Raw genomic sequence first — 25,136 nt, forward strand, 5'->3', positions numbered from 1 at the left:
TGACGAAACTGGCTCACATGACCAAGAGTCACCACTGCTGCTGAGGATAAATTCATCTAAGTCACCAGACCAGAAATCCCAAGTTGAAAGCACCTCAGATTAGTTTTTTAATGTCTGAGTGAAAGTGAAATTGTTTTGCGGCAGGTGCTTCTTATTTTGAAAGTCTTCTCTTACTGTCACTAGGCATTAAGCTTCCTTTGAGTCAAACACAGCGAGTGAGGATATGTTAACCTGGGTCCCTACCTCAGAGTCGGAGTGAAAAGTCACATATTTATCTTAAAAACCCAGAAGTCATGGCTTTGATGAAAATTTGGTGAAGGACATGGAAATGGGGACGACGGTTACATATTATGTACTAGTTATAATATAAGTGATCAAAATGTGTGCTAATACATGCTTGTCCAATTACATCCCAATGTTTGGACACTCATTACATCAAACGGTGCACTGCATCCTGATGTTTTGATCAAGTCCCTCATGGAAAACACAAAGGCCAGTTTTCTTTGTGGATTGACTGACACTTTTGTATTTGTTCAACAATAACATTCGTCTTCACAATTACAAATTGCCAAACAATTATGCACGGACGTCTTCCACTGCTGGAGCTTGATTTGACAAATTCATTTTGCAGTTTCATATTTACAGGAGCTTAGGATGTCTATGTTTTAAGTTTCCAAACAAAAGACAAACAGTCAGTCATGAACTAGTTTATTTAACAGCTGAACTCATTAAAGCATAAATATTTGTCTCAACTCAACACTCTTTGAGTGGCAGGGGCTTCAAACAGAAAACTACTATACATGTACTCACATACTCATTCACTTACAGCTAGCATAATAAAATAAAATACAAATATATATAAAGTGTATATATTTTGTAAACTAGGCCACCATTTATGAATAGCGTAGCCTTTAGTTTGTATAGGTAGCACTTCCACTGGGTCTGCCTAATTGGCTGTTGGTCAGTACAGCATACAGCCAACACATGGTTACTTTTAAGACACTGCAGCATTACCTTTCACTGTAGAAATACAGAAAACATTTACACACAGCCACACAATGACATTCTGTGTCACCGCCTTATGCATGATATGCAATAACTGAGCAAGGAGTGCGAAACACACCAGTCGTGCCAATAATAAAGGCATGAAACGGTCAGACACTGACATTAAGAATAAAGTAAATGTCATCCGTTCACTTTTTTTGCTGTTATAAGCAAGTGTAGGCCCATAATCTCCTAGAAAGTGATGACTTAAGCAGACATGTTGCTGGAGTAAATCAGCTCCCGAGAGCAGCCCACATTCTGAAGATCACAACCAGACAGTCCAGTGTGTGGGACTGCAGCTCTACCAGAGAAACACACAAATTGTTTAGCACATTGCTTTATACATCAGGGCAACTGGCTTCTTCATGTTTATTCTAGTACTATGCACACACACTTGAATCAGTACGATGAACACCTGTCCACACTGCATCTCTCTCGCTTCCAAGCTGAAGTCATGTGTTTGTAGGGTTAGTAGTGTTTTATCATCCTAACAATGATACACACAGATATGAATTCTATGTTGTCAGGCCCAACATATTCAACATTACATACATTTTAAGACTTATAACAAACAGGTTTAAAAACTAAATTGTTAAACATGTTAAAACGTTTTTATTTAGCATTCTTCCCTGTTTGTTTCAAACATTTTATATAATAGTGGAATTTGTACGTTCTTTGACTTTTTTTTTTGCTCCTTGCCCTTTTGCCTATCCATTAGTTAGCAAGTGCAATTAGTGCCCTTTAGCACGTCTATGTAGATGCTGCTATAAATAAATATAGACTCAGTATCATCTTCATACTTATTTAGCTACATAGCCAGGGATGCAACCCTCTAAATTAACAGTATAGCCTATAGTTAGGTAGGTGCTTGTGTTATTTTACAACCTATCATCTGTACAGAGATTTGAACTTGTTCTCTTTCAAACCTCACGCAATATCTTTAACACTTACATTAAGAACCAGTACAGCAGGAGCTAATCTCAGTGGGTTAATTCAGTCACTTCCACGGCTTTACTCATTATTGCCAAGGAGAGAGAAATGTTTTCATTGCTGTTTTTCTGTATGTTGACAGGATTGATGTCACTGACTTAATTGACAAAATAAAAGAATAATACGAAGCAAAAATTACATGTACTTAAATAAAAATCTAATAGAAAACTGAATATACAGAATTATAACATATATATTTTAAACAATTTAGCATTTATCCAATTTGATTCACTGTTTACATTTGAAACATTTTGGGCTTCTGTATAACTGAAGGTATGTTAAAGCCAAAAATAAAAATTCTGCCACCATTATCATGAGTACTGTGAAAACAGCAAAAGCACTAAATAACATTTTCACACCGTTTCAGTCAATCATCTTGACTTCTCTGTAAAAATAAATAAATGAATACAGTAGTAAATACATTTAAAGTAAAAAAGGAATGCTATCCTATAGTGTTCAGGTGGATTTATGCGTGTAACACAAGGCACTCTTGAGATGATCATATAATACAGACATCAGTCAGGTGGAGAGTGCCGCCTGGGCGCCGTACCACTTATTTTATGGAGTGTTTATATAAAAATGGAAACATGGCTTTCATTTATAATTATCAATTTCCATTACAGTTTTGAGAGGTGAAGCTTTTGAGAAACCAAACAGCGCTCTGGGACATGTTAGCAAAATAAGATCAGTGTGATAACACAACATTCAGTTTCAACTTCAGCTGAGAGGAAGTCAATAAAGGTTTTGCTTTAAGCATTTTTCAATTTGAAAAACTAATGCAGAGGTGTCTGTTGTTTTGGATTTGCATTATGAGTGCAAACCTTTTCACTGCATGGGCATTACTACTTTGTGGCTCAACAATGCTAATTTCTTGGGTCAGTGACTCTCCCTGTAGCAGTGTTTTGTTTGCTGTGGTGACCTTCTTTCTCTCAGAACAGAATTCTGCACAATACGTCTGTTATGGTCAGATCATGTTGTATCTGCCGAAATTAAAACAAAACTGAATACAAAAAACAAACGATTCCATCTCACTGTTTATGACCATAGACTGAATGTAACAGAGCTCTTTATCCAGCGTGTCGAAAAGTCCCTAGATGATCGTTCTGTTATTGTTTCATTGCCTTTTTTTCCTATTTTTCTGTGAAATTCCTCTGCAAACTTATATGAGAGTCCTTATTAGGGCCATTCTACATTTAAAAAACAAAAAGCAGACGTAAATGACAGTGGATAATGATTTTAAATGGAAAAAACCTGGACTGACAAGTATGCAAGAAAAAAAAAACTTGGATATTCTCAATGATTGTAGTGGTAAAGAAAGAAAGAAAAAAATTTACACACATCAAAAATAATCAGACCAAATTATGGTCTGTTTTTTCCCTCTTTGTTGTCAAGAAACCACATCAATCATACAAAAGATACTGTGGGGGTGACATATGGACACAGCTTCTTGGTCTGAAAAGTGAAGTCAGTGCTAAAGTGCCTTAAACCTGCTTTCTTTTTAATGCCTTTTCCTTCATTCTTCTGGCTGCAAAGACTTGTGGTTATTTACAGGTCTTTGGGAAAACGGCCTTCAGCACCCTTTTTATGTGACCCCAGTGAACACTTTCCTTTATGGGCTTCAGGTCATATTGAACGCAACATGAAGTTTACCTTACCTTGTAAATAACGATTGTTCTAAGTTTCAAAACACCAAGATGCCAATGGAAAAAAAATACTCTCAGCTCAGGGATCAGAATGAGACTTCACTAACCAATGGCACAAGTCGCAGTTTCACTGTCTGAGTTGGTTTCCTCGATTTGCAGCAATAACTTTTCATAGGACATCGATAATAACTATTTTAAGCCTATTTTAATACTTATTACTTTAATCTCAGGGATAGTGAACACTTCCCTTGGTTCTGTAATTAGTATTTGCTAGAATGGCCCTAATCACTTTGGATCACGTTAATCCTTTATTTCATTATATACTGATTTTAGCTTAAAGTAAACCAGTTTCTCTTATTTGTATCATCTCCGTTTTAATGCAGCCAAATCGACCATTTATCTACCGTTTTAAATCCAGTTACAGCTTCACAGACAAAGCTGATAGTGTATGATATCATATGCTGACAGCAATATGATGATATAGTGTCATGACTGAGCAAAGCCCACCAGGATCAAGATTCTTCCTTTCCAGAGACGCAGGACTGTTCCTTTCACAGTACTCAGCAGCAGGCACATGTTCCAGTTCTAGCAGTAATTCAGAGTCATGTAACCACTTGTTAAACTGAGACTCACAGGTGCTGAAACACCACCGAGCTGCTAAAAGAAAGCTTAAGAGAACAACTAACAGACATGACTTCAGTCAAGTTTTTTCTCTCTTCAAATCACACATCTCAGCTTTGTCCTTCATTTTCTGCACTAAAATATGTTGAACTGTAGCTGGTCATTTCAGACCACAAACAAACAAACAAAAAAACCTTTGGCCACTTATTTTCTTCTGTCTGCCTCCCTGGTCACTTTGACTGGACTCCCAGCGTGATCTTCAGGTACTCGTAGACCACGTAGCTGATGCTGACAGATGGGATGACCTTCATGAAGTTGGGTGCCAGGCCTCTGTAGAGTCCTATTGCTCCCTCAGTCCTAATAATGTGTCTGAACAGTCCTGTCATGTTCATCTGAGGACCTCCTCCCAGAGAAGCTGTAGGAACAAAGGGAAGATGATGCCATCAAACAACACATCAAACACATCTTTTTACTTTTGTCCTTTACACCTCAAACCAGTATTTGTATCAATAAATCCTGAATATGTGCCTACAGCACTTTTACAAATTCTTTATTCTACATTTAGTGGTAACTGCTCCAAAATTCTGCTATGGATAAAAATTTTGGTGACTGTTAAGTTGTCTACGTTGAATAAATACAAATGGAGAACAAAACATTGCATTCAGAGGGGATGATGAATACAAAAATTAAAAGATTTGGGGTAATATTTTTAATAATACGCTATGAGAAGAAAACTTTAATCATTCACAAATCATCGTTAATCGCAGAAACCCAACAGTTCTTGTAGCAGCCTTAGGCCTTAACCTTAGGCTGTCAATCCCCATAGACTCTCACTTTAAAACCTCCAACTTTACAGCATTAAACCTGGTATAATAACCATGTGGACCCTCTTCAAAACAGCTGTACAAAGTTGTGTGTGCATGTGTGTGTGTGTATATATCTTTGTTGTCTTATGCAGTGCTGTTGAGCTCTCCAGTGACTGACCTTGTGCCTGCATTCGAGTCCTGACCAGAGCGAGTGGGTAGCTGGCCAACTGTCCACATGTGCTGGAAGTAGTGCCACAAGCGAGTAGCACAAACACTCCTGGATCAGCACTATCTGTAGCGTAGTTCTGCAACCACGAATTCTTCAGAGTCTGTCATAGGAGAGGTGAACATAGAGGTTAGACTTAACTAATAAACCCCCCCCCAAAAAAACAAAAAACTATCACCCAGCAATAGTAGCAAACCTCATACACAGCCAGGTCGATGCCAGCATAGGGAATGATGCCCAGCATGTTTGGGATGTAGCCCTTGTAGAAAGCTGCCACGCCTTCCCTCTGGAAGATATGTTTAGCACAATCTTGGAGGCCCGAGTATTGACCCGTCTTCCTCAGGGCTAACCGTGTCTTCAGGACCTGAATGCACAGGAAGTAATGCCACACCTTGTAAAAAACAGAAAATCTGCACTTCTCACCCAGGAATCAGTTGTACTTACAATAACATAACAAGCCAGAGGAAAAATAAAATTAACATTTTTCAAATTCATGTTATGAACCTCATTCCCATATACCACATATTCACACTGAAGGTCATCAGTCACAAGACAAGGAGGTTCTGAGACACGCTATATGGATGAAACTATTGGGCCACACATCGTAATCTTTAATTTCAGGTGTTTTGAGCCCCATTGCAGATGCATAAAGCCAAGGAACTGACTGTGAAATTTGCCTTTACAAAGAATTTGTGAAAGATAAAGAGTTGACTGAAATAACAGGATGCCAGTGTTGGAACGAGTTAGTTGAAATTTCTTCCCTTCTAGATCAAGAGTAAGTGGTATTGTTGAAACCTGGAAGTGTTTAGGAACTACAACAAATAAGTCAGACCATGTAAAGTTCCAGAATGTGGCTGCAGAGTGTCACCAACACTCTGAATGAAGAACCACATTTCCAAACCTCTTCTGGAAGAACAAAAACAGCACCAGGAGCTTCCATGGCGAGAACAAAATGGCGCCGGTGAGGTCGGCTGCCGTGCTGGATGCTCTGCCCTAACTTCTCCACTTTTTCGTCACTTTTTGCTATATCTGCGATAATCTTGCATGGGCATCATGCAAAACACACAAATCCGCTACAGTAGAGACACTTTGGTTTCTATTGGTCTGCAATACACGAACATTTCACCATGTTTAACTCTGGACCCAACCTGGCCAAAGGAGATCCTGAGAGAGAACAAAGGGCGCGACCCTAAGCGACGGCCTCGAGGTAAAAGAGCCGGCATCAGGAACAGGCTACGGGCTCGCGCACACCGCGCACCCATGCCCAGTATCCTGCTAGCCAATGTTCAATCCATCGAGAACAAGCTTGATGACCTCAGAGCCAGAATCAAGTTCCAGAGAGACATTCGGGACTGCAACCTCCTCTGCTTCACCGAGACTTGGCTGAACCCAGCGATACCAGACCACGCCGTGCAGCCGACGGGGTTCTTTTCGGTTTACCGCATGGACAGGACAATGGAGTCGGGGAAGAAAAGAGGTGGTGGAGTGTGTTTGATGGTGAACAACAGATGGTGCGACAAACATCTCCCCACTCACACGCTCTTGCTCGCCCAATCTGGAGCTTTTGATCGTTAAGTGTCGCCCTTTCTATCTCCCTCGGGAATTCACTGCGGTCATTGCCTGCACTGTTTACATTCCGCCTCACGCGGACTCGGACACTGCCTTATGTGAGCTACATGAGGCTCTCACACATCAACAAACACTTCACCGAGATGCCGCACTCATTGTTATGGGAGATTTTAACAGAGTGAATCTCAAACGGACATTTCACAACCTTCACCAGCACATCAACTGCCCCACCCGGGGCACGAGGACATTAGACCACTGCTACACCCCGTTCAAGAACTGTTACAAGGCTCAGCCCCTGCCGGCATTTGGAAAATCGGACCATTCCGCCATCTTCCTCATACCTGCTTACAAACAAAGGCTAAAGCAGCAACCACCAATCAGGAGGGAGGTCGCTCGCTGGACGGACCAATCGGTGGCCGCTCTGCAGGACGCACTGGATGACGCAGACTGGGACATGTTTCGGCGCAGCTCTGATGACATCAACATGTTTACGGAAGCGGTTGTGGGATTTATCGGGAAACTAGCGGACGACACAGCAGAAAGAACTATCATCCGAACGTTTCCCAACCAGAAGCCGTGGGTGGATAAACATCCGCGACGCTCTGAGATCACGCACCGCTGCCTACAATGAAGGGCTTGTCTCCGGTAATATGGACCTATACAAGGCTGTGTCCTACAACGTGCGCAGCGCGGTCCGAAAGGCAAAGCGGAGCTACGGGGAAAAACTAGAGTCACAGCTACGACAGTGCGACTCTAGGAGCCTGTGGAAAGGACTGCGGACTATAACGGACTATAAACGACCAGCTTCTTCAATGATGAATGCCGATGCTTCACTGGCTGATGAGCTGAACACGTTTTATGCTCGCTTCGACGCCGCAGCAATTAAAACAACAAACGGCTGCGTGCGCTCGGAGTGCACCAGTGAAGAAAATGCATTCGTCATCACAGAGCATGCCGTGAGGAACACCTTCAGGAGGGTGAACACCAGGAAGGCATCAGGACCAGATGCAATCCCTGGCCGGGTCCTTAGAGCCTGCGCTGATCAACTAGCACCGGTGTTCACGGAGATCTTCAACCTCTCCCTGGCCCAAGCTGTGGTTCCCACGTGCTTCAAACAGTCCATTATTGTCCCTGTTCCAAAGAAACAACAGCCCGCTTGCCACAATGACTACCGTCCAGTAGCACTGACTTCAATTGTGATGAAGTGTTTTGAAAGACTGATGAGAGATCACATCACTTCTTCACTTCCTGCCACCATCGACTCACTTCAGTTTGCTTACCGGACTAATCGTTCCACAGACGATGCCATATCTCACCTGCTCCACACATCCCTGAGTCACCTGGACACTGGCAGAGGGAATTATGTTAGGATGCTGTTCGTGGACTACAGTTCAGCATTCAACACAATAATTCCCTCTAAGCTTTTCACCAAGTTGACGGATCTAGGACTCAGCTCATCACTGTGTCAGTGGATCCTCAACTTCCTCACAGACAGACCCCAATCAGTGAGGGTGGGAAAACAAGTCTCCCCCTCCATCTCACTCAGCACTGGAGTGCCTCAGGGCTGTGTTTTAAGCCCCCTGCTGTACTCACTGTACACTTATGACTGTGTTGCCACATCCGACACCACCTCCATTGTCAAGTTTGCTGACGACACTGCTGTTGTGGGCCTGATCTCCGACAACATCGAGACGGCCTACCTGGAGGAGATTAGGAACCTGGAGACCTGGTGCCAGGAGAATAACCTCCTCCTAAACATCAGCAAGACTAAGGAGCTGATCGTGGACTTCACTACAAAGCAGGCGAGGAATTACAAACCCCTCATCATCAGTGGCACGCCAGTGGAGAGAGTGGACAGTTTCCGATACCTGGGTGTCCACATCACTCAGGACCTGTCATGGTCCTGTCACATCAACACCCTGGTTAAGAAAGCCCGTCAGCATCTCTTCTTCCTCAGAAGACTTAGAGACTTCCATCTGCCACTGAAGATGCTCAAGAACTTCTACTCCTGCACCATCGAGAGCGTCCTGACGTCAAACATCTGCACCTGGTTTGGGAACAGCACCAAGCAGGACAGACGAGATCTGCAAAGGGTGGTGCGCTCGGCAGAACGCATCATTCAATCAGAGCTCCCTGACCTGCTGTCCATCTACACCAAGCGGTGCAAGTCCAAAGCTAGGAAGATTATGATGGACCTCTCCCATCCCAACAATGGACTCTTCTCACTGTTGAGGTCTGGGAAGCGCTTCCGCTCCCTTAAGGCCAAAACAGAGAGAATGAAGAGGAGCTTCTTCCCCCAGGCTATTCGGGGCCTGAACCAGGTGTAGGACTGGACTCTCCCAAACACGTCACTATAAGACTGGACTCTCACACACGTCACCACACGCACCACCACACATTTCCTATAATCCTATAATTCCTATAATTTATAATCCTTATCTTTATAATCTCTTCTGCTATTTGCACATTCTTTACTGTAAATTCCTAAGTTAATTTGTAAATTTTTGTAGTAAATTGTAAATATTGTAAAACTTTTCTTCTGTTATTTAATGGTCGGGCATTGTACAGCTACAAGCATTTCACCCCCATGTCATACTGTGTATGGTTGTGTGTGTGTGACAAATAAAATTTGAATTTGAATTTGAAATTGAAATGGCAGAGCAGTCCAGTGTATTTCAGCATACAGTAAGTTATAAGTTGCTGCCTAGCTACAGCTATTGTTAAACTGATGTCTTGCTTTATTTTTTGTGTTCATTGTTCTCTCACCTCCATGGGGTATATGCTGCTCTGAGCGATCGCTCCAGCCAGAGAGCCGGCCAACAGTCTCTCTGTGATGCCCAACGTCTCCTGGTTACTTCCCATCAGTCGCTTAATCTGATGGACAGATGTCAGTGTTGTTTAGCAGCAACATAAAAGTCAGACCAAACAAATTCACTCTGCTATGAGCTATGCAAAAAAAATACAAATTACATATTTTTATCTTTCATATTCCATTAACGCTTGGTTTTGTGTACCTGTTCATAAGCCACAAACTTTATTGCAGACTCAGGGGCAATTTTGAGGACGTTGATCCCGTTGCCTCGCCACAGAGACCTTACACCACCCTCTCGGATCATCTGAGAAAAGCCACCAGTGATGCGCATACTGTTGCTCTTGGAGGAGTGAACCTGGGCGAGTGCGATGAAATGCTTATTAGCCGTCTTCTCCTTTAACTGAGAAAAATGAAAACTGCAATAGTTGTGTTTTACCTGCATGAGAACTTTCAGACGGTCCAGTGGTGCTGTGCAAGTTCGAGACACTGCACCAGCCCCTCCTCCAGCCACTAGGTGTCGCCATAGCATACCCATTTTCTTCTCCTCTGCTGTGAACTCATCAGGAACCATCAGACTCTCCCCTACATCAAAGATCTGTGGAGGAAGCAGCCGTTTTTAGCCTGGACACATAAGTTACAGCATTGACAGGGAAACACCATGAGAAAATACCAGTCAAGCAAAAGAGAAAAACCCTTATTCAAGTGGGATTAGTGTCTCTATTACTTAAATTTTCCTCATATCCTATATATAAACTATCCTATTATTAAACTGGCAATTTTTTTCATTTGAACATTCCTTTGTTATTTTTTCAATAATTTAAAATTAATCAAAACGTCAACATGCCCATCACATACAATATGTACACAATTAAAAACAAGTGGAAATCACGTGATTTGCTTTGTGATTGTTGTGTTGCTACAGGATGGAGAGGAGGAGTGTGTACCGAGGAGTGTTTCCAATAAAGAATAATCTCAGGGATGTTGTCAGCTGGATGCAGGAGGTGGTAGTCCCGCCACTCATTCCAGTCAATGGTCATTGTTCCATTTTTATCCATACTGCACATGCAAGAGAGAACACAGCGGACAGAGTATAAGAGATGTGATGCTTTTAGGAGGAAACACAAGCAGTTTGCTCACATGCACTGTTTATTCTCAGTAATTTAGACATTTGCCTCCATGGATTCAGATGCAGTTTGTTGTAGCAGGATGCTTTTCTTTAGCGATTTGTGCTAAACCTGTATCATTACAATTAAATGTTGCATTTTTACGTCACTGGAATACACTGAAGCTGAAAACTGATAGTCAGCACTCAGACATGCTGACTATGCATTGGTGATTTGTGCAGCGTTGGCTGAGCAAGCAGACTATAGAAGCTACTACTTACTACATAATAGGGGCCCAGATATGACCCCTCCTTATTCTGAGATCAGCCAGAGAAAAGGAGACAAAGACAGACACGGAGGAGGTTAGAGGAAACAGACATGATCACACTGAACCTTGACATAAAGCAGAAATTAGAAACATGAGTGGAGACGGGAGTGACAAACAGAGCAATCACAGGACAATCTGACAGCAACACCACAACACTTTTCCTTTTCAAGACTTGATTAAAATTGGAATTAAAAATGACAAAGTTATGTTTGTGCTCACAATACCACCTACCTGGCTGTGATACCTGTTTTTATTTTTAGCCATTGTGGAGGGCAAAAGTTGTACAGTCCATAAACCTCATGTGTGTTCTCCCTAGTAGTACTAAATGCATAAAATTAGGCTGTTATGAAAACACTGAATAAAACGTTGTACATTTACAGTTCAGTATTCAATATTGCATAAAATAAACTATTTACAAAGTTTCTTTGAATGACAGAGATGCAGAAATATCTGCATGTGTCTAAATGAGTCTCAGAGGTCCGAATGTGCCCTTGAAGCCATTTATAATTCTTAACTTGTTTGATCTGCTGCTCACCACATAACCGCATAAGCAGAAATTTTGGACTTTACTGTATTTTCATAAGTTTTGCAGCTTTTCCTAGTGATTAAAAACCCCTTATGGCCATTCACACTACAGAAAGTAAGAGGCAATAAATAATTAATTTGTTGAAGCCCAACGCCACCGGTACTGGAGGTGAGAGGGAGAACATCTGCTTTATCGGGGTGTACCACCAGATCTGTTATTTAAATATAGACATGTGTGGTATCCACAGAAAAGTCAGAATCTCAGTTAAAAGCTCACAAAGCCATTTCAACAACCACCAAACAGCTAAAACAGCAAACAATTAAAGAGCAGGTAAACAAATTCCGCAAAAAGATGTAAACACAAAGCGTGGATCTTTCCGTTCACCCCATGGCACATACATGGACATGCCATCGGTTGCTGAAAGCATCTCACAGAATTTCAAACTGCAGGTTTCATCACTCCGACCAAAATATACTGAACCAGCAGCAAAAGACCAAAACTACACTTCACGGGTGAAAAACATTGTAAATTGAAAAAGAAAAAACTAAATTTTTCATTGTGGCATGAAAAAGGGATGAAAATCAGAACATCTTTCCATCAATCCAGATCAAAACTTCTGGACACAAATATGCTTAAACACCTTCAAAATGACTAAAAGCCTCAACTTACAACTTATACAAAATTGTCTACAGAACACAACACAGAATAAAGGTTGTTCCAAATGGCTGGTACACACTCAAGTATATGCACCCATTGCAAAGACAACTCTGTTGAAAACTATATTCATGCTATATAGTATTACATGCCTGTCCAGAGGTCCTATTCACATGGTTTAGTTGCTGTATCCCAAACCTCACACAAGCGGTGAATCTTTAGTGACATAAGTTAACAAGATATGGAAGCAAATACACAACACATCAGTCTGGAGAGAATGTTTGCCCCCTCCCACCCTTTGACCGTGGGCACCCCACATGGGGTTTTACTCCATCTCATGCTAGGATGGGAACGCAGATATCGCAGAGATTTGTGGCCTTAGGTCTTCAGTACTTTTGGGGACTGTGGATGGCCCAGTTGTCCTTGATTCATCTCTATCTGCCTCTGGCTCCTGGGGGGCATTATTGTGGGTTCATTTTTAAGTACATTTTGTGAAAAAGTCAAGAAGATTGTTGATTTATGTTCCTGTGCACTTCAGAATTTTTGTGTTCCAGTTGCTGTATGTTTGTTTATCTTACAGGTGCAGCAGTTGGTGATATATTGTGCATTTCTTTGTACTGTGTGTTCTAGTTGTATTTCTCTTTGTCCTTTTATTACATCTTTCATCTTTTTCCCTTTCCTGCCTGTTCCGCTTTAGACATTGTCATACTGTATCATTTGGAAAAGGAATTTGACCTCGTTCCTCACGGGAATGAGAATCAGCACCTCCAAGTTTGAAGCCATGGTCCTCAGCCAGAAAAGGGTGGAGTGCTCACTTTGTGTTACAGGAAAAATGATTCTATGTTTCTTTACCTTCTTTTAAATGTACAAAGATGCCTTTTGTCTGCCCTCTGCCTATGGTTAGATTAGTTTAGAATTATCTTTTTAGACTTTCCCAGCAAACACATCTTGTTTCTGGGACATATTGTTTTAGATTGTTTTATCTTCCCTAGCTCTCTGCTGACGAGACTAGCACCATATATGGAGTTGTTTTATTTTATCTGTTTATTATTTGTTATCCTGTTCTCACTGTCTCTGTGCTCTGTGCCTATAAAAATTACCAAGCCACTGTGCATGGTGTGAGTTGTTCTTGGCAGCTCACCCGTGTACACGTTTGATAAAGAAAGTAACTTTGTCTCATTGTGTCTTTATTTCTCCTGGGTCTTTTACAGAGTTTTCCCCCAACATTTCTTGGTCCTTCGGAGCTGGAGCGCCTCCATCGTGTCCCATCTCCATGACCAGTCCACGTTGCTCGCCTGTCGACAGCTCACATACTAGGTGTGTGGAAAAAGACCAAGAGCGTTAAATTCGAGTCTTGGCCAACGTTCTTAGAAAGCGACCCACGGTGGTGGGGCCCGATCGAGGTGGACCAGACCCGGCGACACTGACCAGGTAGATACAGACACACTGACACAATCTTGCGTAAAAGCGCATTTTGAATTCAGGGAATTTAAAATAGCGGAAGTAGCTCGTCGACTGGTAGCTCTGGGAGCTCGTCGACTGGTAGCGTAGCTCGTCGACTGGTAGCTCTGGGAGCTCGTCGACTGGTAGCTTTGGAGCTCTGTGTAGCTCCCCCAGCTGGGTCTAGACTGGGTCTAGGGAGTAAGTAGCTCTGGGAGCTCCCCTTATCATAAGGGTTCTGGTCGCGCGCGCGTCGAAGCTGTGAATGTGAATGTGTGTGTGTATTGTTTTAATTAATGGAGCAAGCTGAATTTTCACGGTCCAATAAGAGACTGAGCTGCTCCTACTGTGTTTTTCTTTTACTGCTATTCACTGACGTGCTGGTGAGTTGAGAGAACGGTCGAGTTCCGTCTCGTAAAGTTCACACCACTTTTGGAAATAGTCCGAAAGTAGAAGGGCGTGTGAGCAACCACTCTCGTCTCTAATACCAGCGAAGGTGATAGCAGCTGTATTGTGTATATATTACTTAAACAAAAATAAGTAAATACATAAATAAGATGGGTAATCAAGCAAGTGAAATTAAAACTCACTCCTGCTGACGAGCAGTGGTGAGAAAAGAAAAGTCCAGACGCCGGACAAAAACAGTGTCTGTAAACTGAGAGATTTAAGAAAACAAAATATAAACAGTCAGAAGAACAGAACTCAACTGCCAGTTTAGTAAAACCAGAAGACGAGACACTGTGCAGTTCCCACAATCCTTTTAGTAAACCATCACTCACTCCTGCAGCCGCATCTGCAGCAACACCCATATCAGGAAGAACTTAATAATCCCTTATTAAGTGAAAACTAGAGATCACAGTAGTTTGAAGTAGTTTAAAAGGGTTGAAAACAGACCCCACTGAGTAGATATAAATATAAAAAGTACGAAATAAAGATGAACAAAGGGAAAATTACAGTAGAAATTATCTTTAGAGTATTTGAAATTAATAATAGCAAGGATAACAACCTGTAAAGTGATATTAACAATGAAACACAGTTGGCATGATGACCATGCCCAGCATGTATAAAATGAATATAAAGCAAATAATTCACACGAAAATATTTTAATAAAATAAATAAGGTATATTAAGGCTGTGTCACTGTTCAGCCAAGGACAGTGTGTGAAAAGGTAACTGTCTCCACCTTGGGAAAAGGATGATTCTGCAGGTCATCTGAAGCCCTTGATGGATACAAAATAAAATATAAATAATATATTATAATAGAACTGCCTGGTCCGCCATGCAACAGAGAGAACAAATGTGACCGCAGATTGGATGAATTCAAAATTATCTGTTTGCTGAATAAGATGATCCTAACTATCAAATTGGCTCAGTAGTAGTATAGTGGTACACACTGATAAAATATTATAATATGCTATTGCTGTTATATAAGACAAAGAGGATAATATTAACAATGACATAATATTAATATGAAGAGGCACCTTAATCGGTTATGATGTGAGGTGAATAATTGTTAAGCAGTAGTCTGCATCAAGCTTAAGGTTTGCTGAAACTCAGTGTAATGACATGTGAGATGAAGACAATACGGAGAATAACTAAACTAATGAAGTGCATAGAGGCACTTGACCAGCTTGAAACTTATCATCCTAGAATGACACATTGCTGAGATAGAGCACACCTATAATAACAACCAATAAGCAAAACCCTGTAGACAACAGCTAAAACTACAGGATTGAGAAGCTGAATTAAATATGTAGACACTGCTAAGCTGATGAGCATGTTCCACATTTTCTTTTCTTTTTATTTATTTGTTTCTTTTAGAGCAGAAGCTGCTGTAACACACCCAAAGAAAGACTCTAGGTCTGACCAACCGTCTCAGTCATGGGCAAAAAGATGTCAGTCAATAAAATTCTAAAAGATAATTTATTGACAAAAAATATATCAAGAGATAAAAGATAAAACAGTCCAGTGTCCCACTTAAGAATTGTATAAAAACACACAGTCCCAAGGCCAGAGCCAGCTATGCCACACAGCCAAGTTGCACTCCACATGTTGCCTTTAACAGGGTTAGAAGTCGTCCTTGGAGACCCACCACCCTGCAAGCATATAGCCAGTGGTCACTCAAGCCTCTGCAACTCTGCTGCCTTTAGGCTGTGGCATATAATAGGCCCTGGACTGCACAGAGAGACAAAACGACACACTTAATATAAAATTCATAGGGCAAAACCCGTCCATCCCAAACATATCTGATTTCATCACATTACATACCTGCACAGAGAGACAAAACAACACAGCAGTGTTTGTAGTGTGGGCTATAAGAAGACCAGTGTATCAGTGCAATCAAGTACACCTGCCTCTAATTACTCCAACCTCATTCCAGCCATTGGCTCACCAAAAATGTGACACACACAAAACCACTCCCAACCCAGTGCAACTTCACACAATAATATGGAGCTGAATTAACACAGGCACATTAGTCTACCATGTTACAAGCTGCATGCTATTACAAGCCAACATATGCAGACTTCTGCCTTGTTCGGGTGGCAGCATTTTTCTTTTTTCTTTTGTGTCCTGACACGTTTATGTTTTTTGTTTTTGTTTGATTATTTTGTTGGTTTTGGAAATGAATTTAAACGAACTTGTGACAATACTTGAGTCACAGTAACACATAGTGATTAGGCATATGATTGAAAAATGCCTAGGTTTAGAGCTGTGAGCTATGCAAAGTTAAATATATATATACATATATATATATATGTATAAATGGGAAACAACCCTAACTTGAAAGTTTGAAATGTGTGAGATCCATGAATTGTTTGAAAAACTAGAAATTATTCAAAACTGCCTTAAGTGAAAATGTAGTGTTGCATCTATTCTCCCAAACCAAGACAAACAAAAAAGAAGAAGCTTTCTGTAACTTCAAAATAAGGCTGACTGTTGACAATAGACTAAAACACTAATCCACAGGTGGCTATCAGGAACAGAGAGGCGAGCAAAGTCACAAACACTAAGGCTGCAGACAGCCACGCAGAAACAGCAGATAACATAGAGACAACGCCTGCTAGAACCGTGGAGAGGAAGGTCACTTCCCACGAGATTGTAGGAGTAGAGGACAAATTAGTTGTAAAGTCAGCTTCAGGCCACACAACTGTACAACAATTAACTGCCCTTTTAGAACTAGTACACACAGCAAGTGGCCGCAGGTGCTTTATTAAATGCATATATGACCCGTCGTGTCCAGTAAATTTGCTAGGTAGAGACGCTCTGACAAAACTTAAGATAGCAGTCATGCCATTCTTTTCTGGTATTACACCTGAGTGCCAGAAACCGACCGAGTATCACAACATTCTGAGATTTAAACAAACTCCAGGCCCAGATCCACCTTATGATCAGCAAGTGTGGAAGCTAGGAGAACAGCATTTGTCCTTACAGCACAGGCCGAAATTGTGTAGGTTACGCAGTAACCACAGATAGTAAAATAATAGAAGCAAAACCACTTTCTTCTTCATGTCCTGCACAGAGCGCTGAGCTGATAGCTGTGATACGCGAAAGCTAAATACACAAAGACAAACTAATAAACATACATACAGACAGCCAGTATGTTTTCTCTGCTGTGCATCATTTTGCAAAAAATTTGGCATAACAGAGGAATGATTACACCAACTGACAAACCAGCATGCCAACCTCTTACAACGCCTACTGACTCTTTCATTACTACAGGCAACAATTTTGCTGACAGAGCAGCAAAATAGGCGGCACAACAGGCAAACATCACATTGATGGCAGTAAACACACATCAGATTCCACTGGATGTGTTGAAAAATGAACAAAAAGCAGCAAGCACAGCAGAGCAGGCAAAATGGCTAAAACACGGTGCAGTTCTGACAAACGATTTAATGATGTGTTATGGCAAGCCAGTGTTGCCAAAATCGCTCCACGAGATGGCGGCATTAGTGACTCATGGCTGTACGCATTTGTCAACGGGGGGACTGACCAGTATTGTCAACTCTCATTTCTACACTGTAAATTCTACACTGTAAATTTTGAAACCTCAGCAAAACAATTTGTCAGAAAGTGCATGACGTGTCAAAAATATAATGCTCAGGGAAACCTGAGACCACACAATCCATATGGACTTTATTGAGCTAAATGAATGCCAAGGGTAAAAATACACCCTAGTGGTTATAGATGTATTCTCAAAGTGGCCAGAAATCTATCCAGTGAAAAAGGCAGATACAATTTCAGTAGCAAAATGTATGTCTAAGTTGTAGGAAAATAAAGAGATGATTGTAAATGACGAAGAATGTAATGATGTCTATCAAGTGTCTTGCAGATCACAGCCCGGTGACTGGGTTCTGATCAAGGTGCTCCAAAGGAAAAACTGGAGCACACCCAGGTGGGAGGGGCCATACCAAGTCCTCCTCACTACACCGACCGCTTGCAAAATTGCGGAACGACCATCCTGGATCCATGAGAGTCACTGCAGGCGAGTAAGTGAAGCCATCTAAACACAGCTGACAGCAGGCGTGCCCACTTGTTGTGATCTCGCCCGGTGGAGGGGTCAGCTTTCCTGGCCGGGGGGAACTATTCACGACAGGAGGGTGTGTCCCGTCGTCATGCGGTGGTGGCTTTTAGTAACTGCAGCGGCCCTGACCATGGCCGGGCTCCTCATCTTTGTTTCCGTGAGGGACAACAAGTCACGCAATATGAAGAAAAGGCAGACACTGTATGACAAAGGACAGTACACCGAGTTTCCCCATGGATACGCCACTAACTTTTGGTGGCAGTTTATGAACACTACAGCTCACTTGAATAACAAAACTGACTGCTATGCATGTACCCATATGCCCCTATCCTCACAGACGTCTGGCCTGTGGCCGTACAGCATACCTGAAGATCGCAGTTGGTGTCTGTTGGGCCTGGCAACACATCCAGGCTACGGTACTCTTTGGTCCAAGGCCAACTACAGCATCCCAGCAAAAGCAACCTGGAGGTCATCATCACTCACGAATGTGCACTGTTCCGGACAGACCTACCTACTGACCTGGCCCCAAGTCTCAGACCCACTGCCTGATGTAATTCTACTGAACAAGCTGAACGCAGCACAACTTCCAGTATGTGTGATGAACAATGGATCGCGGGCAGTGGGGGAGCTGCCTACTTACCTATGCAAATACATATACACTTTCTGCCCACCGAGGAACGAGAGGAAGTGTATGGACTGTTCACTCAACGAAACCTGTGCCAGTAACGCGACACTGATGAGCCTCAACTGTCGCTCAAACTACAGCTACCGAATGCCACTACAAACAAAGACTCAGTACCAGACAGGATGTGCACGGACGGCACCCAGCAGTAGAGGAACCAGAGTTTTGGCTGACTGGTACTTCCTATGTGGCAACAAGGCTTATCTGTCACTCCCTGAAGGTTGGGGAGGTCTGTGCGCCCTGGTGGAATTATCAGATCACGTTTTCTTCATGCAACGTGTTGCACATCACCCAAGCCGCCGACAGAGACGTGAAGTGGACTTCACCTCACCCAATTCTTTCGGCATTACTGTGGACACTGGAGTGCCGGGAGAGTTTCGCATCTGGGGAGGAGGAGTGAAATTCTTACAGAGCTTGATCCCCGGCATTGGAGTTGCCGAGGTGCGGGATCATGTGGAGATCAACCGATATGCTCTGCTACGACACATCAACTTGACTAAGACCCTGGGAACTGCCTTAGCAGGAGAACAGCAGGCCATCAGAACGATGGTGCTGCAGAACAGACTGACACTAGACCTGCTAACAGCATCACAAGGAGGAGTTTGCAAGCTGATCGGGGAAACATGTTGCACTTTTATCCCTGATGGATACGAAACTGGAGGAGACATTTATGAAGCTTTGCAGAATTTGACCGCTCTGCAAAAATATGTCACTGACCACACACCTGGAGCAGCTACAGCACAAGGCTGGCTAGACTGGCTGGACTGGCTGTTCGGCGGTTCATGGCCGGCTGCTGTAGCAAAGCCGTTTGTCATTATAGGCCTCATCATGATAGCACTGCTCATATTAGTGTTGTGTGTGTTGCCATGTCTAAGAGTAATGATTTCAAAGATGATAACAACTATAATGACTGCTTATGTTGCCGTGCCTGAAGAAGACCAGCATCCCGTTGCAATTCTGTTAGAGGAGAACTTGTAATAACTGCTAATGAATGACGTGGTGATTAAAAATGACTTGTCAAGTGATCACGCACTGATTAAAACATTAGTAGGTTATGCAGGTTTTCATCCTTTTATTTTTTGAAGTTTTCATTTTAAATATGAAGTTTTCATTATTTTACATATAAAGTTTTCAATTTAAGGTTTGCATCATTTTAAGTATAAGGTTTTCATGCTTGTATTTTTTGAAGTTTTCATTTTAAATATTAGGTTTTCATTATTTTTAAATACAAAGTTTTCATTTTAGTTTTCATCCTTTTATTTTTTGTAGTTTTAGTTTTATTATTTTTTCTTGTTTATTCCACTTGTTATTTCATTTACTATGATTTTCATTTACTATATTTTTCTTTTTATTATTTTCTTTTGTTTTATTCTTTAGACCAAATGACTTCCATTTCTGCTATGCTGACATTTTGAAAATTAAAAAATTGCTTAAGATACTTAATAAATAACCTTCACAGACAATTGTTGTATACATTTAAAATAAGTTAAAACAGGAGGGAATGTTACAGGAAAAATGATTCTATGTTTCTTTACCTTCTTTTAAATGTACAAAGATGCCTTTTGTCTGCCCTCTGCCTATGGTTAGATTAGTTTAGAATTATCTTTTTAGACTTTCCCAGCAAACACATCTTGTTTCTGGGACATATTGTTTTAGATTGTTTTATCTTTCCTAGCTCTCTGCTGACGAGACTAGCACCATATATGGAGTTGTTTTATTTTATCTGTTTATTATTTGTTATCCTGTTCTCACTGTCTCTGTGCTCTGTGCCTATAAAAATTACCAAGCCACTGTGCATGGTGTGAGTTGTTCTTGGCAGCTCACCCGTGTACACGTTTGATAAAGAAAGTAACTTTGTCTCATTGTGTCTTTATTTCTCCTGGGTCTTTTACAGAGTTTTCCCCCAACACTTTGGTTCAGGGACGAGTTGTTGCCCCAAGTGGAGGAGTTTAAGTATCTCGGGGTCTTGTTCACAGGGAGAGGGAGATCGACAGGTGATCATACCATCAATCGACAAGCTGCAGTGTTGTACTGGTCCATTGTGGTAAAGACAGCTGAGGGTAAAAGCAAAGCTTGAAATGAAATTTCCCAGAAGGGTGGCTGGCCTCTCCCTTAGAGATAGAGTCCTCCATATTAAAAGGAGCCAGTCGAGGTGGTTCAGGCATCTGATAAGGATGCTTCCTGGATGCCTCATGGGTGATGTGTTCCAATAAGGTCTACAAAAGCAGTGTGTATTAGAGGTCTGCTTGCTGGTTTGTAGGTGACTGGTCTCTTGTTAATTTTTATTGTATTATGAGAGAGCGGTTTGGGAAAGTTATATAGTGATATATTAGCAACTGTAAACTGTGAGTAGTTCAAAGGACAGGAATGCATGAGTAGATAATACCAGAAGTATTGAAGGAAAAAAGTTTTGTTCAAAGTCCAATTGGATGTATGCCATTGTATCTGAATAACTGACTGCGTTCCCAGAAGAGATTGAAATTATCAGTAAAGGAGAGGCTGATGTCCCAGGTGTGCACTGACAGTAACCTCCTGAAATACCCAACACTGCAGGAATTGGACTGGACACAAAAATGTGCAGATCTCTGTCTGTACTTTTCTTGACAGAAATGGGATGCTTCAGATGTGATGATGAAAAGTTAAATTTCCATTTACTGACCCAGTTAATCCAAGACGTGCACGTGTCAAAGAGGCTAAAGAAAACAGTGCCGCTAACTTTATTACCACAAATGTGACACCCCAAAAAAAATGATGCTGCCTAACCATTTTGATAGATATGTGTTCAGTGGATGACAGCATTATCTAACCTTCTAAGAATCTTCTCTGCCTGTTCCTCAGAGATGTTCACTCCCAGGTCACGCAGAGACTGCATGATTTCTTGTGAGTCAATTCGACCTGCAACACAAGAAGTTATTAGCCATGGCTACTGCAACGATTTCTCACAGACATTAAAATCAATTCAAATTCATTCACAATCCTATGTCTTCTGCATTTCTTTAGGATTAAGATCAAGTCTAAAAGAAACCATCTGTTCCTATCAGTTATTCAAAAACAAGCATGGGCTCAGCACTCTGGTTTAAGAATCCAATACTTACGAACTATGACCACAGAAGGAACTGTTGGCACTGCTCAGAAAATGCTTCAAACTCTGCTTTAACTTTTAACTCAAGAATAGTTTCTTCCCAAAAGCCATAACCACCCTGAACTCACACATGTACTGACAACACAGTTCCACCCCCCAATCTAAGAACTTCCCTCTATACACAGACTACACAACTACCATTACAATTACATGCAATAACCCACACTGTAAACAGACAACACAATTAAATTCCCCCCGATTTGTATATTTGATATTTTTTGAATACTGTTCATATGTATATGGCACTGCAGAACTGTGCACCTCGTCCCCTTTCGTTTCCCACATGTCTGCACTAAGTAGGAGATGCTCTGTATCTCATTGTACATGTGTATAGTGACAATAAAAGGCATTCTATTTCTAACAAACTGCCTTACCATCATTCTTCCTGTCCAAACTCTTGAAGACCAGTCGGAGTTTCTTCTCATGGTCTCTGAGATAATGGACAAATTCCTCAAAGTCTAACTGTCCATCCAGGTCTTTGTCTCCGGCTTTCACTATTTTCTGTGAACAAAGAGAAATCATTTAGATGCCAGCTCATTTAAGTAATGACACACTCTAATAGTATAGCATTATCTGTGTGGAAAGAGTGATTTGACAAACAGCAGTCGAGGTTAGGGTGTACAATCCCCTACCTCGTACCATCTGTGCTTTGTTGACTTGATTTGGAGTGTAGTGTATTTTACAACCACCACACATCTCAGGTTACTATATATTTAAGACTATCCAGGGTGCTTAGTGCTACCAAAGCTTGTCAGGTCAACTGAAAAGGTTGCAAGGAAACAGTTTTAACCGAAACACAATTAAATGCCATCTACTGTCAGGTAATGGGTACAAGAATGGATGACACCTCCTATTAGGAAAGGGGGGTCAACCATCACACAAAAAGATATACTGAAACTGTCTACTTGAACCATCATGAAGTTTTAATATGCTAAGAATGAAGTGAAGTGAAACAACGAAATGAAGTTAGATTTTTTTTTTTAAATCAGCAAAAACATCTTGTTGAGATCATGCTATGACACAGAAGAGCAATTTGACCAGGGTATCTCCTTTTACTGAAAATTACATTATCATCAGAGATTTCGACATACTGAAATGAAACTTTATAGAGGACTATAAAAAATAACTTATTATACCCTGACCTACAGAAAAAGGAAAAGAGACAAATTTTTTTATTTAAAGTGATATCCATATACTTATGGTGACAATTACAGTAGGCTAAATCATCAAGGTACTTCATATTGGAAAAATAAAGGAAAAACTCCCTTTTAACAGGAACGAAAACCTCAGGGAGGGGAAGTCATCTGCTGTAACCGGTTGGAGGCAAGGGGAAGAAGAAGAGTCTAAAACCTGAAGGCTCTGCCTCCCATTCTGCTTTTAAATATCCAAGGAACTACAAGTAAGCCAGCAGTCTGAGAACAAAGTGCTCTACTGGGGTGATATGGTAGTATGAAGTCTTTTAAGACAAGAAGTGGGAAATTAACAGCCCAATGGGGGTGTAATTCACCAGTGCTGGATGATGACGCAGCAACCATAATAGCTCCATCTGAGCTGAAAGCAATGGTAGGCCCTGTTAAAATATCACAAACCATCACAGAAAACCACACAAAGTGATGCTGCCTCTGTGAGGCAGATTTATGCGCCTCTTGCAGATAGCATCATTGTGTTCTGGTCCACAGACGGTACCCTTCATTAACAATGGTTCATATGGCCATCACACACCTGGTGAATAAGGATTCATATGTACACCTGCTCCTTCCTGGATTTCACTTTTGTTTTGACGAAATCTTCACTGTGCACTCTTGCTGCTATTCTTGTGTCAAAAGTCAGCTGTGACACTTGCCTCCACCCACTCCACCCTGCCTGCACTCCTATCTTCACTTTTCCATTGGCACTGTTGATTGGCAGAGGTCATTGTTACATATTAAACTTTCTAAACCAACTCCAGTCAATTGTGTTAATGATTTAATGCTTGAATGATTCATAGATATCCTGTCTTAGAGTGATGTTGAAAAACTAGTTCATGCATTTATTACTTCTAGGCTGGACCAGTGTAATTCATTATTATCCGGATGTCCTAAAAACTCCCTGAAGCCTTAGGTTAATCCAAAATGCTGCAGCAAGAGTACTGACATGGACTAGAAAGAGAGAGCATATTTCTCCTATATTGGCTTCCCTTCATTGGCTCCCTGTTAAATCCAGAATTGATTTCAAAAACCTGCTCCTCACATACAAGGTCTTGAATAATCAGGCCCCATCTTATCTTAATGACCTTGTAGTACCATATCAGCCCATTAGAGCACTTCACTCTCGCACTGCAGGCTTACTTGTTGTTCCTAGAGTATTTACAAGTAGAATGATTTCAGGCCCCTCTTCTATGAAACCAGCTTCCAGTTTGGATTCGGGAAACAGACACTATCTCTACTTGTAAGATTAGGCTTAAAACTTTCCTTTTTGCTAAAGCATATAGTTAGGGCTGGATCAGGTGTCCCTGAATCCTGCCTTAGTTACGCTGCAATGGGGGATTCCCATGATGCACACTGATGTATTTCTTCTTCAGTCACCTGTTTCACTCACTGTGTGTTAATAGACCCCTCTGCATTGAATCATACTTACCGGAGGTTTTTTCCTGTTAAAAGGGAGTTGTTCCTTCCCACTGTTGCCAACATTTTTCTCTGTATGTATTATTGTAGGGTCTACCTTACAATAAAAAATTTTTTTTTAAGATCATATAAGAATGACTTTATTTCTAAACTGCATCCATCTAACTGTACTTTTCTGCTATTGCAGACTCTGATACCTACTAGTGTATCAAGTAACAGACTATTACAATGCAAGAATTTCAATCATCAAAACTGAAGCACAGACCTCATGGTTGGTTTTTACCACAAAGAAGCATAATATTTGTCATAGTGATATAAGTTCTAAGTATAAATTTGTGATTCAAACAAATCCACCCTCATTATAGTTGTTTAGAAAGAAAAACTAACTAACACACACCCACACACACGCACACCAAAATCATG

The 25,136-nt window shown here is 41.3% G+C and overlaps 2 protein-coding genes across 4 annotated transcripts in view; one reads left to right on the forward strand and one right to left on the reverse strand.

Annotated features, from left to right (window-relative positions):
- Positions 1-692: 692 nt before the first annotated feature.
- slc25a25b (solute carrier family 25 member 25b) overlaps positions 693-25,136 on the reverse strand; it is a 34,772-nt gene continuing 10,328 nt past the window's right edge. For 2 of the 3 annotated variants that reach the window (XM_086301784.1, XM_086301786.1), the window contains exons 2-11: positions 22,485-22,611; positions 21,776-21,863; positions 11,096-11,131; positions 10,656-10,767; positions 10,148-10,306; positions 9,914-10,066; positions 9,666-9,773; positions 5,527-5,694; positions 5,283-5,433; positions 693-4,713 (exon numbers count right to left, since the gene is read on the reverse strand). In XM_086301784.1, coding sequence (XP_086157910.1) covers positions 4,529-4,713; positions 5,283-5,433; positions 5,527-5,694; positions 9,666-9,773; positions 9,914-10,066; positions 10,148-10,306; positions 10,656-10,767; positions 11,096-11,131; positions 21,776-21,863; positions 22,485-22,611 — 1,287 coding nt within the window. In that variant the 3' untranslated portion in view covers positions 693-4,528. The remainder of the gene's footprint in view (positions 4,714-5,282; positions 5,434-5,526; positions 5,695-9,665; positions 9,774-9,913; positions 10,067-10,147; positions 10,307-10,655; positions 10,768-11,095; positions 11,132-21,775; positions 21,864-22,484; positions 22,612-25,136) is intronic. The other variant, XM_086301785.1, reaches the window with a different exon arrangement.
- Positions 13,136-20,886, forward strand: LOC147326506 (uncharacterized). Its single transcript, XM_086301787.1, has 2 exons — positions 13,136-13,753; positions 18,085-20,886. Exon 2 carries the CDS (start codon positions 18,378-18,380, stop codon positions 19,944-19,946), a length of 1,569 nt encoding a protein of 522 aa, XP_086157913.1. The 5' UTR covers positions 13,136-13,753; positions 18,085-18,377; the 3' UTR covers positions 19,947-20,886.

The sequence above is a fragment of the Aulonocara sp. 'chitande type north' Nkhata Bay genome, linkage group LG7 (genome assembly GCF_057382095.1).
Source record: "Aulonocara sp. 'chitande type north' Nkhata Bay isolate Kocher_YH1m ecotype deep benthic linkage group LG7, A_spYH_male_GT1.1, whole genome shotgun sequence".
Taxonomy (NCBI): domain Eukaryota; kingdom Metazoa; phylum Chordata; class Actinopteri; order Cichliformes; family Cichlidae; genus Aulonocara; species Aulonocara sp. 'chitande type north' Nkhata Bay.

Bases quoted from the DNA above. Each gene is read 5' to 3' on its own strand.
- LOC147326506 (XM_086301787.1), top strand. From the start codon at position 18,378: ATGCGGTGGTGGCTTTTAGTAACTGCAGCGGCCCTGACCATGGCCGGG.